Raw genomic sequence first — 17526 nt, forward strand, 5'->3', positions numbered from 1 at the left:
TTTTTCTTTTGTTCTGAGGGATACTATCGCATATCTTTTACCATGAATCTGTCACTCCCTCCTTTAACGGGATTGCACACCTAGATGGTTCCTGATGGCACAATACGCGAACACAGCAGCTTTACTTTTTATTACATTGATACCGTTCTAAATATTAAAATGTTAACAACTTACCTGTTAGTGATACGTTTATTCCACATCAAACCATGTTACCAGCATATAATCTACGAGGAGGTTTAGACTAGGGATCAAAGTTCAATGAAAATGACCAATATACTTCTCAAGGGTTGCTTTTTATTGAGCAATGGTGATGTCGAAAGTTCTTTAAAGAGACGAAATGCACGCGAAATACGATCAGGGATTAGAGCTGGTGAATACGACAACAGAAATGTTTTACATCACATAATTACATTTTACCGTTAGTATCACACTCACATAAATGCCCACCTGAACTTCAATGAATCCCAACTCCAGTTACAGGGAATTTCAGACGAATACTATTGTATTATTCTACAAACAGAACACACAACCTTTCACAAAAGGAGCACAAACAAATAAACATGCACAAAACTACACCTTTTTTCATACTTTAGCAGTGGCATGAGAATACCAACTTTGCTTTCATGACGAAAATAACATTAACGTCCCCACTTGCGCCAGTACAGGAGCTTTACTAGTATATTAGTTTCCAAATCTTACAAGGACTGTTGCCTTATCTGTTAATGATATTTCCACCCCACATACGTCTAAATGAGGCTGGCACAGTACGAATAAATATGCGGTAGGTACCTAAAAATACGAACACATGCAATGAGAAAACACTTGATTTGGAGCGCTCAGCATGGGCTTCTCAGTTAACATAGTGGTTAATAGTTTTTATATAAAAACGTGTACAAGAAGAGGCAAAGGAAACCAACAGAGACAGTTTCATACGTTGAATTCAAAGTCTTGGAATTGATTAAGAAGACAGATGTCGCTCCATGGCTAACTGTAGCATGTGACCTGAGTAACTTTGAGATGTTAATTCACGGATTAGGGGTAAAATTAAATATCTCATGCGCTAAATCATTCAAGCAAGTCAAGGATAAAACAATTTCTCATATCCATAAATTACTTTTTCTCAAGTAGTTAACAGAAATAAACTATTTGTACATTCAACAGTGATATTTATCATGTAAAACATGGCCATGGATGAAACTTTCTCGATAGAATAAATGCAATATTGCAACGAAAATTTTAATTTTCTCTAACATTTTCTTCAAATTTTGTCTCAAGCGTAATAATAGGGCCATCGGAGAAAGATAAAGGGATTTTTTAAAAAGTCGTTTCCCCTGAAAACGTTTGGTTATCGATTAGCACATTTCAACTCCCCAACGAGCATAATATTAAAAAAAAGTGTCCCATGGCTTACGGCCTCCACACTATGACGTTTGAATTGAGCCTTCAAAGTAGGCGGCTTGGTTCTGCTTTTTGTTGATAGCAGTTCGGATAAAGTGACATGGAATTACCCTAGCACCATTAAATCTTAATAAGAAAGATGCATTTTGCTGAAGAGATTCCCTTCAACTATAAGTTTCCTTAAAAATTTGTCAATCATTTGAAGCAAGTCACTGAGTTCAGGCTACATAAGTGCCCCTCATGCATCAAATTATGGGCTTGGGGAGAGGAAGTGATACTCAAGTCCTGAGCTCTTTAAGTACCACGTCCCAATGCACCCGAAATTACAGGGACCATCTCAATAGTTTCCATACTCGGATTGATGTTATAAGAACCTCGCTTCAACAATAACATAACAATCATATTTTATTCTTTCCCTCGTACAACGTTCAACTTTTCCACGGAACGGTAGATAAAATGGCTGCGGACGTATTTAGAAATGCCTTCCCTATTGACTATGGACTAAACCCTCACCCACGACGCTACATGACCAATCACACAATTTCCCTTGTAATCACGCGCCGTCATTCACACAAACACAAGGAGGTTTGTTTCATGTCAGCGAAACGAAGCAGCAAAATCAGCAAATACTGTTTTAATCCTCTTTTTATTTTTAATTCAGAATTTCTCAACTACCCGTCAAGTAGTGCCATATCGTGACATGGAACTTAAATGCTGACCACCTACGAAAAGGCATATGTACACCAATCTACATCAGAAATGATCATAACTAAGTGTATTTACAATCTCAATACAACGGCAATCATTTAATCTAAATCTTTGCTACAATTAGGGGAGGAAACGAAGCATTTTAGGCAAATTAGTGTCAGCCACAGTTTAAATTTTAATTCCCAAGGGTATTTTTGGTTGGTAGCTACGGCATTTACTCAAGATCACGTGTTTATGATCTTATCTGCTGGAAATTCTGGGGAGAAGTTAGCAGAGAAGGAATTTCCTCGTCACACCACAAAATTTTTGGATGATAAACCAGCACTTCATTTTTTTTGAGCAGACGACAGGCTTAATCATTCACATTCCGGAGGTCCAAAAATTTTCGAACAATACAAAACGTAAGCCCTCAGTCAGGATTTTCTTGTTGAGACCCACTCGGTCAATGTATATCCATTCTGCAGCCATTACTCAGTAAAAGGAGTTCAAGATTGCAGAGACTTGAAGGTTTTTATATTTTTTTGCGCGTGAGGAAGGATTTTTTTACGTGTGTAGTAGTTTTAAAGGATGTGAAAGATAGATGAAAGGTCGTTCTGTCATCGAAACGTGTGCACGACTTTCTAGAGCCGAGACAATTTTTTGTTAAAGCAATATTTTGTCAAAAGAGTTTGAAACAGTTTGGCATCATTAGATTGTGATCACTTTGGTTCACTTATGAAGGGTGACCGCTGCAGAGAAAGACGATCATCACAAGCAGGAAACCTGGAAGAGCAAAGAGAGAAATTTCAAGATTTACAGCAGGGTGATAAAAAGCATCTATTTAGTAAACAAGAATCCGAGGGTGCGTAAAAAAGTGAAGGCAAACCTTGAAGATGAAAAAGGAATTTACAGAACAACATATCACGTGCATGAAGATCAATTTTCAGTACAATTACTACCACAGCTCACACCTATAAGCAGCCTGAAAAAATGGTAAAAAGAGCTTAGACCCTCATGCAATCCAAACTAAATAAATGAAAATGCTGACTCATTTCATTTCATTACACCCTGAACATTAACCATTTTCAAGATAGTGGGTGTAAAGGAACACTTCTCTTTCGGGCAAGAAGAATTCACCATGGCATTGGAATTAATAAACATTTTTTTTACTAATTAACTGCCAGAAAAATGAGAGGCTACACTATCAAAAACAATGCCATGTCAAATTAAATCGGAATATTTCTCAACTCGCAAAGTGCGGGATTTTTCGTTATGAGAGCCCTTGGATTTGCTAGTAGGTAGCTTGTTCATTTGTTAATTATATCTATTTATGACTAAATTAGTGAATTCTGGGACCAAATGAGCAGATCTGGCCGCATAACTTGCGCTGTGGTTGTGAAAAATAGGACAATGCACGTAGTTTGAAGATTTATAGCTGGGTAATGAGGAGAATCTCTTTATTAAACAAGAATCCGAGGGTGCGTAAAAAAATAAAGGAATACCTTGAAGATGAAAAGGAATTTACAGAGCTAAATATCACATATATGAGAATCAATTTTCAATATAATTACTACTACCCTCTTTCGGGCAAGAAGAATTCACCATGGCATTGGAATAAATAAACATTTTTTTACTAATTAACTGCCAGAAAAATGAGAGGCTACACTATCACAAACAATGCCGTGTCAAATTAAATCGGAATATTTCTCAATTTGCAAAATACAGGATTTTTCGTTACGAGAGCCCTTGGAGTTGCAATTAAGTAGCTTGTTCATTTATTAATTAGAACTATTTATGACTAAATTAGTGAATTCTGGGACTAAATGAGCAGATTTGGCCGTATAATTTGCGCTGTGATTGTAAAAAATAGGGCCATGCACGTAGTTTCATAAATATTTCACAAGGAGAATCATAAGTCCAATATAAATTTGAGGAGGGAAGCGAAAAAATAGTAACCTTAAAGATAAAGAGGGAACCAACCGACAAAATATCACCTATTTCAATGAAGGAGAACCTTTTCCCATGCGTCATCTCTACGCATCCACTTTGTTCAACGTTTTTCATAATTTTCTCTCTCGCTCTTTTTTCACCAACTATTTGCATTTGTGCTTTTATTTTCACTTTTGGTGACCAGTGGGATTGTTAATTTGAATAGCCAATACGAGATAATGAAATAAAGTACACACGAGATGAACTTTATCACCAACCATCCAATGGTTCCTTGGACCTAGATATGTAATTTTTACCTGAGGGACATGCGTACAATGGCAGAGCTGTATGACTTTACACATAATTGCACCATTCATTACTATTGTTAACTTTCTCTTTCAGCAAAGTTTTCGTCAACACCCCATCCAACCCGCAAAAGGTGCGGTTATTCGGAACATTTGAAAAGTAACCTCCCAGCAAAAATGGCTCTTTTCCGCCAGTATAAGCCTATTTTCGTTGGTTGGTTGACCTAGTTTATTTGGTAAATTTGCTTTTGAAAATGTGGATTAGTATGAAAAACCAATATTAGAGACTGTCAATTGAATTTTTTTACGAAAATAATTACGATTTTCCCAATGAGAAATAGTGAAGGGCTTTTTATAAAAATTTCTGGATACGATGTCATAAGATATGTCTGCATTGTAAATTCTGTTCTATAATTTCTTTAAGTATTTAACCTTCTTTAAGAAGAATCTAATGGCGAGTAGATGCTGCCACCGATGGGAAAATTAGCGAACAAAGTGATGATAAACATGCTTCTGGAAGAAGTTATTTGTTGTGAAAAGAAAAAAGAAATTTACCAAAAGAGTGAAAAAATGGTAAAAAGAGCTTAGACCCTCATTCAATCCAGACTAAATAAATGAAAATTCTGATATATTTCATTTCATTATACCCTGAGCATTAACCATTTTTAAAATAGTGGGAGTAAATGAACAACAAATAAAATGACAAAAGATAAACTGAACTATGATGAAAAGGAAAGAATAGGTACAATATGAGGCCTTGGATGGATATGTATGTGAAAAAATTGTTAGCCTACATAAAATGTTATTCTACCATAACGGCTTCTTGAATAAGGCAACTACACTAGAATATTGAATAAAAATAAATAACTACAAAGTAATTTCAGTTCTAATCAATTACAATTAATCTCATTTTCGACAACCAAAAATTGGGAGACAGAGGAGCTTGAATAATTTATTCAAAATTATTCCTTAAAGGTTATTCGATTATTACATATTTAATGGGAAAATTAGTCGTATTAGAGTTTCCAAATTCAGATAAAAGCGTTAAATATGAGTGGAAATTTCATGTTTAATATAAAAATAGTACTGCGAACCTTTGACTAAGGTCGCCGAGGTGGCTTCCCGGGACACAGCGTTAGGTGCTCCACTGGGCGACGGCTTGACCGTGAAGCTGTCTACATTGTCAAGGAACTGGTACGTGGCGTGGAACCCTTTGCCGTCGAGGCGATAATTTGACCGAAACGTGACCCTGAAGAACTTGCGATCCGACTCGATGTCGAGCTCTCGCAGCTGACCACAAACTCTTGGATACTTTCGATCTCTCGCCAGGAAGTTCGAGAATTCCACGTAGTCACTGGCTGAAGATTCGTCACACCTGAAAGAAGCAAAAAAGGAATTGAAGAATAAATAACGAGTTCTAGGGTAAAGTGGTAGGGTGACTTAAGGGGCTAAAAGACACATTTTAGAGTGTGTCAGTGCAACCGAAGATATAAATGCAAGGCTATAATTTTATTCAATAGTTTTAGAACAATGTTAGGACATAGGTTTCCGCGGTGATGGTCTGATCTCTGCATTTCTCCAGGGTTTTCTTCCGCGTCAGCTTGTTTATAAACGTTCATGGTGAAACAAAACACAGCACTGTTCCACAAACTTTTATTATCAGTTAACTAGTTTCGACGTTTATACCGTCATTATCAAGCTTGATAATGACGGTATAAACGTCGAAAATGGTTGACATAAAATAAAAGTTTGTGGAATAGTACTGTGTTTTGTTTCACCATGAACATTTCATTGTTCCACCAAGTAACGCCCAAATCAGTTGATTTTATTTGTTTATAAACAACAGTTTCACTGGTTTATAGACAACACCTTCAACCTGAAGACGCTGGCAGAATAGCCAGCGAATTTTTCGTTGTTGAAGTAGTCTATAAACAAGCTGACGCGGAAGAAAACCCTGAAGAAATGCAGAGATCAGTTTTAGAACAAAAAAAACTTTGAAGGGACAAAATTTGAGAAAACATTTCGACTTTACATATTAGTTGGTGTGGCAATATAATCGTTATTTATACGTTATATATTGCCACACCACCAAAAGGAGCACTATTTGATCATTTAGAGCGGGGTTTTCATTACATTTAACAATTATATATGCAGGTAAATCCGTGCCCTGAACAGAGGTTAACCTACCCAGGTGAGACTCGCACCCGCGACCTTCGGTTTGGCAGCCCAGGACTGTCCCCCGCCGCCACCGTGGGTGGCCGACAAACATTCAAGTCTTAAAAGTCTCAGTGTGGATAAATTACTGCACAACTACCATTTCCATAATTTGGATTACTCAAATGAGCTTTGAATCAGGAGAAGTTGTTATTAATCTCTAAGCGTGAATGCTGCCAATAAGGAAACCGTGGTCGTATGAGATACATTTTAAAGTAGGGCTTCTTTTAAAAGGTAAGTCGACGTAGTGTTCGTTTAGTTAGGTATATCAGACAAGATTAAAGACAAAGAAGAATTAGTTTCCGAATCAATAAATGCAGGCTTCAGAGAAAAGTAACAACAAAAAGTAGTAAAAAGAGACAACCAAGGTTTTTCTAGAGTTAATATAGCGAGAACATAGGATCTCACTCACTCAACAGAAGATTGTTAGGCGTAGGACAGGGTAGAGCTTATCTAGGAGCTTATGAGCCTAAGAAATGTGAAGTTCTGATATTTAGGATAAAATACCAGCTCCTCTCTCTGGGCCAACTCGGATGGTAGGGATTTTTGATTTGGAAAATTATAAATGTATGATATTTACTCTTCTTGAGGGTAAAATATCACTAAAAATGAACGCGAAGGTGGTTGTAATTTAGGGCACAGACCAAAATGCCTTTGTTGACTGAGCTACCTTAAAATACATAGTTCATCAATAGCAACTCGTCATACATGGCTTTTTTGTAAAACTAACGTAAACAATGACACTCACTCAGTGAATTTACCCTAAGGTTAGCACGGATAGGTGAGGGTAGAGCTCTCCTCAATGTAAGCTACAACCGTGTGAATTTTACACATTCGTGGTGGGGGCCCCTAACCTTTCACCAAAAAACTCAAACATTACATTATTGCATTGAGGTATTATACATTTTCACCAGATTTTGACCTCTAATAATGATCTCTAATAATATACCTTCCGAACTTGCGTATCTAGGATTTCCTTGACGTGTGCGATCTATTACTTTAGTGAATGGAAAACAGGGGTTGTCTTGCGATTAAACCAACCTCCAGTTCCCTCAAATCTGTTCATGAGTCAATCCCTCAAATGCAGTCTTCCTACTGAGTGACAGTCTCCATTTGCATTGTCACACTTCGAGGATTTTTGTTTGAGGGTGTCCTCAGGCTTCATCCAGACTTTGAGCCCGAGACTCCTCGATCAGGGGCCAATTGCTCTACTCACTACATTATTTCACTCCCCTACTTGATAATTCCATACAATTCAGTAAATGAGATACTTAGATTGGATTCGTATCACTGCATGTTGATGAAGAAAATAATTATACGGGTCTAAAAGAGAAATAATTGAAAAAATACTATTGTTTTAAGAGCAGTTTCCATTAGCATTGAATGATATACCTGCATATAATAGTTGATAAAAATGGTAATATTGGGGATATACGTAAAGGAAGAAAAGTTAATTCTATGATAAAATTCTTAAATGATGCGGTTGACCGATGGCAAAGAGATCCTCAAAATTATTTTCATACGAGTTCCAAGCGTCAATGAATTGAGATAGTAAATAGATCTTTTCAGACTGTGCTATCTGCTCTATTCTGTGAATATCAAATAATATAACTAACTCGGTGGAGCGTGGCAGTCTAGTGGGTAGAACGATTGGATGCTTTTTGAAGGGTTCTGGGTTTGAATCCCGATAGAAGCATTCGGACATACCAAATAAAATCCTCGAAGAGCGAGGTGGCTCAGGAAAAAGAAATGGCCCGCTATTCTGAATAAGTGACATTCACAGGCCTGCGGCTAAGTATGTGAGCATGAGAGTAAGAGGGAGCCACCTATCCAAACCAGCCTTTCAGTTAAATCGCTGAGGTCCTTGTGAATGAATTTCCAAGCCTTCTTCAATAAGAGTGAGAACTGCCTTAGCTGACTCCTTTTTTGTTTCGGGATGAGTAAAGAAATGTACGTTACCATAAATATTAAAATTATCTTCACGCTCATCTATCAATTATGGACGTCGTCTCCGATTATAATGTTGATGTTCTTAATCGCTCTCATTCGTATTTTCCGAGAGCTGGTGATTAACTCGGATGAAAGCTTTTAACGAAGGAATATCGTCAGTGAAAGTATAAACCGATATAACAGCCCAAAACCGAGATAGTGCATCTGGTGAAACAAGATTGTTGTAATATCACGGTTTTTGGAGAATATTATCCGAGTTAATTCAATTATCCTCGTTGGTGAAAGTGGCCCTGAGTGAGTGATAGAGGGGGAAAAGTTTTTTTTTGGGTAATGGTAAAACTGCCACTTAGTCTCAAAGCATTCATACAATAAGTAAATTTTAAATGAGCCAAAAATAGAGACATTTCAAAAATGATCCATCATCTTAGTATTCATGAATCAGAGCATACGAAAAGAAAATATATGTGGTACAGCGAAAATGGTTTGACCGATCCATGTATACCAAAAAAAGGAAAATGTCACTAAGACATGGTAAGTGCATAGTGCATAAGCGATAGTGAAACAACTAAAAAAACGATTTAAATTTAAATACTTACAAGATAAAATACTTTCTAATATTTAGAGAGACATGAAATCCAACATTCTACCAAAACTTTGCATTGAATGAATATGCAACATTAAATAAAATTGTGTATTTTTACCATCAAAAGTTATCATTTAATCTTTAAAAATATGTTAAAATCTGGAGCAAAGTAATAAATGTAGTGAATAAGGAAGTAAAAGGCACAATTCCAGTCACAAACAGGAAACAAGAACGTTTTGGAGGAAAGGTGTACCATGGTGAAATTGGAAAGAATATTGATATTAAAACAAAAGGAAAGACTTGCAAAAATTACCAGAAAAGGTTGATATAATAATTATTTTTCAACAGGGTCAGGTATTAGTAGTACAAAATATTACTCCCATGAATGCCGAGCATCAGAATATAATTTTGGAAGCTCGTATTTGCCTAGCGCATTACTACAACCGCTTGGAACTGATAGAAATACACTCAATCCAGTCTTTCACATGCTAATAATAATTATTTCATTATGACACATCAGAAAAGCTGGTTTGTTTTTAGAGAAATCATACTTACGGCATCACACCCTCAACGTCGAAGTAAGTGAAATGGATATGGACCTTCTCCTTTGCCTTTCCGTGGAAAAAATAGTGGCACTCAGTATCTCTGGGGTAGTTTCCGGGATAGTTTGGACTTGAAAATGTCCCGTTTTGAGTTTCACTGCTGTCGAAGGCAAAACCACACGGGTAATCCGGCAGCTGTCGGCCGGATGTAACGCCGAAGTCTGTGGGAAAAGAGAAAATTTAATTCTTGAAACTGAATTCCGACATGACTTTCTCCAACTTCTATATGCTAATTAAGTTAAACTGGGGTTATATCATTTTCATTGCGATACAAAGCTCGATATTAGTACACTCATTCATCTTATTCCAAATCAACTGTGAACCTCTACTTCAGACTAGCGGCATAGTATTTTTTCGTAGCAATTTTTTGAATAAAATAAAGGAATGAAAGAAAATATGAATATATTTTTGAGATATTAATTCATATTGATTCGCCAAATAGAAAAATTTTAAGTCATCCAATTTAACAAAAACGCTTACAATATATACTTGAAAGTTAAAAGAATCAAGGAGGAAAAATAAAATGCAAGTAATGGTAAAAAATAATAATTTGGAGAAAAAATTGTGTTTGTAACCGAATAGGAATGCAAAGAAAAATTAATGATACTATGATAAATCGACGCTTGAAATGCTATAAATTTTATCCTACCCGTAAGGGGTTGGATGTGGATTTGTAGGCGGCTAAAACAGTTATCCTCTGATGCTTCTGTCACCTACATGAGGAGCACCATGAAGCATTATGTGACAATATCAAACCAGACTTTTGGCATGACAGCCAGAATGAGAGATCTCAGACGATTGCCAGATACTTATAAAAAATGGCGATAAAAAAGTAGCCTAAAACGTTTTTAAGTTTCTTTTAAGGCAGGTAATAAGGAAAAATATCTTTAGGATTTTGCCAAAGTTCTGCAATGGTACATTTTCTCTGATAAAAATTTGATCAATGAAGCACTTTTAGCATCACAAACAAAGAAACCTATCAAATAACCTCTCAGATTCTTTTATCACGTTAAGAAGAGGAGTTTAACAGTTATATTAGCCTATATCAGCATTACTCATGGAGAGTATGCACCTTAGAATAGTGAGGGATGTAAATTACCCACGTATAAAAATATTAATGAGAGCATGTTCCATAAAAATGGAAATCAATCATGGGAAAGCAATGGTGCGCACCACAAGTAAATTATACGGAAGACTCAGTCCCACTCCTTGAAATGCTATTCGGAAAGTAAAAAATATTATCACTTGCACAAGAAAATTACGAGTGGATAAAAGTGATAAGATACTTTTTAGGTGATTGATTATATTAGTGTAAATCCATAATCATTCCACTGAATCGGTGCAATTTGCCGCACATTATGAAGGTAAAACTACCTACTTAGAGGTAAACGATTAATAACTGACGATTCTAATAGTTGCACCGTTTACTGCGTTTCTTTTTTCTGAATCTACATATCGTTTTGCTGATTATTTGAAATTCAGCTACTAGCACCATATCCAATTCTTCTAATTTAGATATCTCGTCTTCCACGTTTTTATCTTAGTAATGGGTTTTTGCCTTCATTTACTGTGTTCCTTTGGAGTTACTATGCGATCAAACTTTAACAAAATTCCTAGATTTAATTAGTAATTGTTTCAACACGTGCCAAATATATTTACAACCGTTTAGCAATACTAAACTTTTATATGCTCAAATTATGTATCTATTATTATGAATGCTAGATTTATATCCAATTGAGCTTTATCACCATACAATTTAATTAAATGTGACATAATTTAAAGCTAAAAAAGAAAATTGACAAACTAGTGCCTATTTAACTTCCAATTACTGGATTAGATTGTTTTCATAAACTTCTTAAAGTGAATGTTTAAGAGCATCAATATACATCAATATACCAGGAAGTATACAACGATTTGGAACCATCATTAAAGGATTTCAGCCGGAGGATCAATAACCAAGTATTATATTAAAAGAATGCGAAAATTATTTCGTCTTCACTTCATTTGTTCACGATATGAATATCTTCTAGGGCCAAAAAGTTACTACGGAAAAATATTACCGGTATAGTAACGGTAATTAAACACTAATATGGAATTAATTAATTAATTTAAGGAAATAATTTTTCGCTAAGACTAGCACCGTGCAGATTTCAAGAACACTATTGTACATCCGGAGCCAAACATTTTGAATCGTAGAAAGCACAGAAGTAAACGCCGAAGCGTGAACATGAAACATATCAGATCCTATCACCGTAAACGTACCGTGAGCTAAGTCAGCATGGATCAAGTGAGATTGTGTGAATGGAGGATAGGAGCTTAAAGGGGAACTCGGCGATAACGCGGTGAGGAGGCTGAGAGATCCAGCGGCATTGGAGCAGGCCAGCCGGTGTTACGGCGTCAACACTCCGAAGTGTCTAACAGTTCGGGCTGGGAGCCAAGTTACGCATTCAAGCTCGCTGGAGAATTTTTAGAGGCGGGACGGTATAAGCGGAGTCAAATAAAAAAAGACCAAGACCTAGTTCGGAGAAAGCTTCAAAATCCACGGCACGTCAAGTTATCATCTTTCACTCTTCCATTCCCTCACTGAAAACTTTGCGCAGACGAATCTATTCATCACATGAGCGCATCCATACGAGCGCATTCATACGAGTATTTCTAGTCACAAATGGATTTGGTTCCAAAGCGTACAAGAAATGCATTGAAAATATCTGGGGAATATGTTCATTGTTCGAAAAAATTCCCAAACTTGCTCTTTTTTATACGGAGACTTTATTATAATGAACGATGTATTTTTAAACATTCAAGTTCCAAATTTTTACAACGCTATGGTGACATAAGAAGTGAGTTCGCAGGACACTGCGTATCAGGTTTATTTTAACGTGTTTAAACTAATATAGCCACCACGTACATTTTTAATTTTTATATTACGAAGTAAACGTATGGGCAAACAATAAATAAGTTCGATAAGATTTTTAAACAAACTTAACACTTTGAATATTTTTGGAGCCTATAAAAATTGAGCATGCTTAATGATAAGGCGATTCTGCTTATTTACGACGGATTTGTCAGGAAAAAAATGTACATCATTTCTTTAATTAGCGTTTGTAGGGGGAAACTGAAAATATTAAAATTCGGTAGAAACGATGGTTACCAAAATTACTTATACAAGACTGATTCATAAAAAAGCATGAATTGTTGGTGAAAAAACACGGTTTCAGGAAAAATAAAACAATTACGTTTCACTCACTAACGTGATCTTATTCTGGAGAGGGAGGAAGATTTTATTTACGCACTCCTATAATCTTTAATGAAGTACACGTTTTCGCCAAAGAAAACCACTCCATAATTTGCTAGAAACTAATATAGACATCCGAGGGAAATTAATTACTTATTTAGAGCAGGACTTTTGCTAGAATTTTCTTCAAGAAATTACCATCAGTAGATCAGAACAAATTGAGGTGAAGACGAAAAAATACTCGTTTTTTCTGAATAAGGCACATTTAAATAATCTGGTAGGCTGAGATGTGTAAAATTGATGAAATCCATGGAAAGATTTTTACCACTTATTTGCACCTGAAAGTTATTTTTTAGAACGATATAAAAAATTTATGTAACATACTGAATGAAACAAATTGGAAGAAAATATCTAGAGTTTGGCTATGGTTGGGTTCAAATTTTTCATGTTTTTATGCGATGAGGCAAACCCATTGATAACACAGACATCATAGGTAATAACAACCAAATGAGTGGAATAATATAAAAATCCTCTTGATCAATTGCTGGAATTGAAATCCACGCAGCAACTATTTAAGTTTCCTAAAATGAAAGCCTACAATAAATTTTATCTATAGTTGATCTTAGTTTAAATCATGTAAAGGTCATTTGAAATTAGCAGAAAATAAAACAACTTCGAATAAGAGATTGAAGAATAACTTTAAAATGGTAAAATGTCAAGAAAAAATTACATTTATTGATTAAATGTTATCAATATTAATATCTATGCTTTGTGGAGACATTATTTTGATTAGTGGTTAGTCTATTACCGATCTAAAATATTTTTATGGCTAGATATACTAAAAAAATACCTTTAGCGCTAATTTATGAGATTCCAATGATAAAAATCTGATACTGATAACTACTTCTAGGTTTATAGGTAGGAATGGAGAGCATGAGGAGTTGAATGTATAGCGATCGTATGTCTTGGAAATGTTTTAAATTTTGCACCTCCGTGTAAAAGAGTAATGAAGAAAATTTTTTGTGAATTTTTAATAATCAACAAATTTTTCAAAAATTAAGTAATAAGATGGACTGGGGACAGGCCAAGTGAGCAGCCTTACCTAGAATTACCTTACCTTATCTAAATTTTTACCTAGAATTTGTCCAACGTACGCACAAAAATAATGTACGCCTAATGTAACAAATGCGTATACTGTGTACAAAAAACATGCACAAACAAAAAACCCACGAACAAACATTTAATTCTGTACGTAACAGCACCTACACTGTACAGTCGTCACGGCGAGTTTTACGGCCTCCATAACGTAGACGCAAACCTAGTTTACGATCGCTGTCAACTTGAACTTCAAATTTAAAAGATGGAACAAGATAAGACACGTATGCACAATCATGAACAAGCACTCGCAATAAGGCGGGCTTCCGTGCCATCGACTAGAATCCTTGATGTGATACTGGAAACGATGGAAATAAAAAGGAATTGTTAGGCTACGCAGGATACTCACAGAATGTGCTCTGCAGACAATCCGACGTCTCCCCCAGATAATCGTAGCAACACGCACCAAAGCCGTTAGGTATCCTTTTAATGCGTCATTAACATTCCTCTGGTTGCATGACGGTGCGAAGTGATTACTCCGCCAGGCGTGGCGAGATATTCGCTGCGTGCGGAAACTCTCAGAGCGGCGAAACATTAAAATCCTCTCGATGAAGGGAGAAATATTGCAGCGCTGCCTTGTGGCTGTAAGTTTGAAGGTTTCCTGGGAAAGTTTTTTTCCCTGACACTTGCTGCTCCCTTGCCATCTGCAGTTAAAGCGGCTACTCGCTTCCCTTACGTGTGGAGATATCATTACGCCGAAAATGGATTGCTACATGAAGTAAATCGATTAAGGCTCCTTGCTTTAACACAGAAATAATATTCAGTACTAGGTATTTTCTTGAGTACCATTTTCTTTGCAGGTACAAAAATGTTATTTGAACTGAAATATGATGTAAATTTAAAGAAGTCTATTGCAAATAATAAATGATAAAAGTCTCGCCGATTGAATAATTGGAAATTCCAGACCCATTTTTCAATTCCAAAAATGCCATATAAATAATTAGGTTTTCCATGTGTACAAATAATAAAATAATACTGCATAATTAAGTAAAATAAGTGGTTGCAGGTCTAGCACAAATGATTATTTATAGATTAAAAGTAGGAGAGAATGTTATAGAATGAATGCTACCAGACAAACACATTTTACGGGAAAAATATACGGAAAAAGGGCATCTAAACGGTGCAATAAAATAGCAAAAACTAGGAATATAAGTTTTATAATAATTATGTATGAACGGTCTTCCCACCAATAACAAAGGGCTTAGTTTTTTTCCGTAGAAATAAAAGTAGAAACATTTTTGCGTTCGGAAATAATAAAATATGCATAAAGATTCGCATGGCTGTAAAATGCGTGGATATTACATTCCTGCTACATTTTAGCGTATTAGCGTCAGCTGCGTGTAGGAATAGTGTATTTAGGACCCGGTATAAATACTTATCACTATTCAATTGCGATAAAGACGTCTTTATGATTTTTTTCAACCTAAATGAGATATTAAACATGATAATCAATTTTTCTGAATATTTTAACTCGTGTTATTTTTCATAGTAGGAATCTTGTTTTGACAAAACTGTCGGAGCAATGTACGAATCGACTCCATTTAGTGATGTTTGTTTAGTACTCTAAAATACTTATTAAATGAGAGTTGACCGGTTAGAAGAAAAAATATACTCTTCAACGCATATATATTGTAGATTAATTGTGACAATACTAAATTTCCAAACCTGCATTAAGGTCCAGAAAAATAACTTGATAATAATAATATAATAACATTATCCCTTTGATACTACAAAGAGAAATACTCTCCACACATGAAAATAATCTGTAATGCTATTATAAATAAATAGTTCACTTATCAGCTGTTGTTGTCGATTCTGTTTCGAATATTTTAATTATTTCGTAAATGCATGAGTAAAGGTTAACTGAAACCTTTTTTACATCCGTAAATAACATTTTTAAGAGCATTGTGCCACCGCAAAGGTGTCAATATACAAAAATTTCCACTTTTTATTTATTCACATAGTCGCAATGCGTTAAAAATAGGGAAATGTGGTTCCATTTTTTGTGAATTAACTCACATATTCCGTGAAACGTTTTGTGCATACATTTTTCAGAGAAATGGAATGCAAGTCCACATTAGTTGTTTACGACTCGATGCATTTCTTCGAAAAACATTCAAATTTCCCTTCATCTCGTATTTAAGCAATTATAAAATGTATGCGTTGCTCTTTTATTCTTAAAATAACAATGTTTATTCTTTGAGGCTCGCATTGTTTTTGAAAAAAAAATCTCTATAATGAAGTCCATAATAAAAAATATTATTACATATGTGAATGAATGTTAAAGAAAATTACAATAAAATATCAAGAGCTTAAAATACATTGCAAGATTTATTACTGCTAAAGACCATCCTCTTACCAACACAAAACTCCTGCTGTGTCTTCTTTCAGTATTTTGACTCTTGTAATGCGATGCTGGAAAGCGCTTGTCAGAATACGGAAAAAAATATTTCAGTGACTAGGAAATAACGTGAAACTGAATGCTTGAGAAATCAGAAATGAGTACTTCTCTCCAAGATGCACGCTTTGAATTAAACATATCACTATTTTTATTATCTTCTGAAATACAAGATTTGCTTTTTAATGCAGATTTAATATTTACTTCTCTTCAATGCTCCTCATAAATGCAAACTTATTGCACACTTTTACCGTCGGTAATTCTACATTTCGCTGAATTTCCCACAGAGTGAACAAAAATATTTCATGGTAATATGCGTGTATTTTTTTAATTTTTGAAAGTTATGTGCACTAAGAATATGTATGAGTGTAGTACTAATACATTTTGGGCAAAGACGTAATTCAAAATTAGAGTTAAAGTAGGATGCCCCTTTGGCAAAAATAATAAACGGAAAATCTCCCTTAATCATATTCAGGGTCGTTCGGAAATGTCAAATCTTTATTAAAAATACGGGCTAGTGTCAAAAGGAATTTAATTAGCATTTAAACGTCCCATAACAGTTATTTAATTAAATAACCACCTGTTCTAAAACCTCACCACTTGCAACTCTAGTTCAGGTGTTAATTGAAATAAGTTGAGGCTTTATGTACGGAAACGAACATTTATAGAGTAAACTTTACTTCCACGCACAAGTTTATATACGTTAATACCCGAAAATGCAGATAACCTAACCTTACAATATTCTAATGCATCCATGGAATTGCATAGCGTTAAAAATGAGGCGTTAAAAATAGCGATAAAATTGCTTATTTCTTTCATGCATTCCAATTTCCCTCCCTACCTCTAGATCCTTAGAAAGCCTATCTAGCTACAGTCTACGGGGCCTTATTTTGTTTAACAAAATAAAGACGGAATTTTAACGTAAAGATAGGAAATTTTCAAATTAGTTAGCTTCAAATATTTCGTAACTCACCAATTAACTGTTGTCGGGAAAATGAAAATGATATCTTAAGTTTGATCGGAAAGGATTTTCGATGAGTACTTTAAGTAAGTCAGGGGAAAGTCCTTAG

At 35.2% G+C, this 17526-nt stretch overlaps 1 protein-coding gene across 1 annotated transcript in view; it reads right to left on the reverse strand.

Moving 5' to 3' along the window:
• Nucleotides 1-274: 274 nt before the first annotated feature.
• Nucleotides 275-17526, reverse strand: part of LOC124170947 (suppressor of lurcher protein 1) — a 1281814-nt gene continuing 1264562 nt past the window's right edge. The window contains exons 11-13 of the mRNA XM_046550025.1: nucleotides 9622-9829; nucleotides 5414-5694; nucleotides 275-2868 (exon numbers count right to left, since the gene is read on the reverse strand). Coding sequence (XP_046405981.1) covers nucleotides 2819-2868; nucleotides 5414-5694; nucleotides 9622-9829 — 539 coding nt within the window. The 3' untranslated portion in view covers nucleotides 275-2818. The remainder of the gene's footprint in view (nucleotides 2869-5413; nucleotides 5695-9621; nucleotides 9830-17526) is intronic.

This window comes from Ischnura elegans, chromosome X, assembly GCF_921293095.1.
Source record: "Ischnura elegans chromosome X, ioIscEleg1.1, whole genome shotgun sequence".
Taxonomy (NCBI): domain Eukaryota; kingdom Metazoa; phylum Arthropoda; class Insecta; order Odonata; family Coenagrionidae; genus Ischnura; species Ischnura elegans.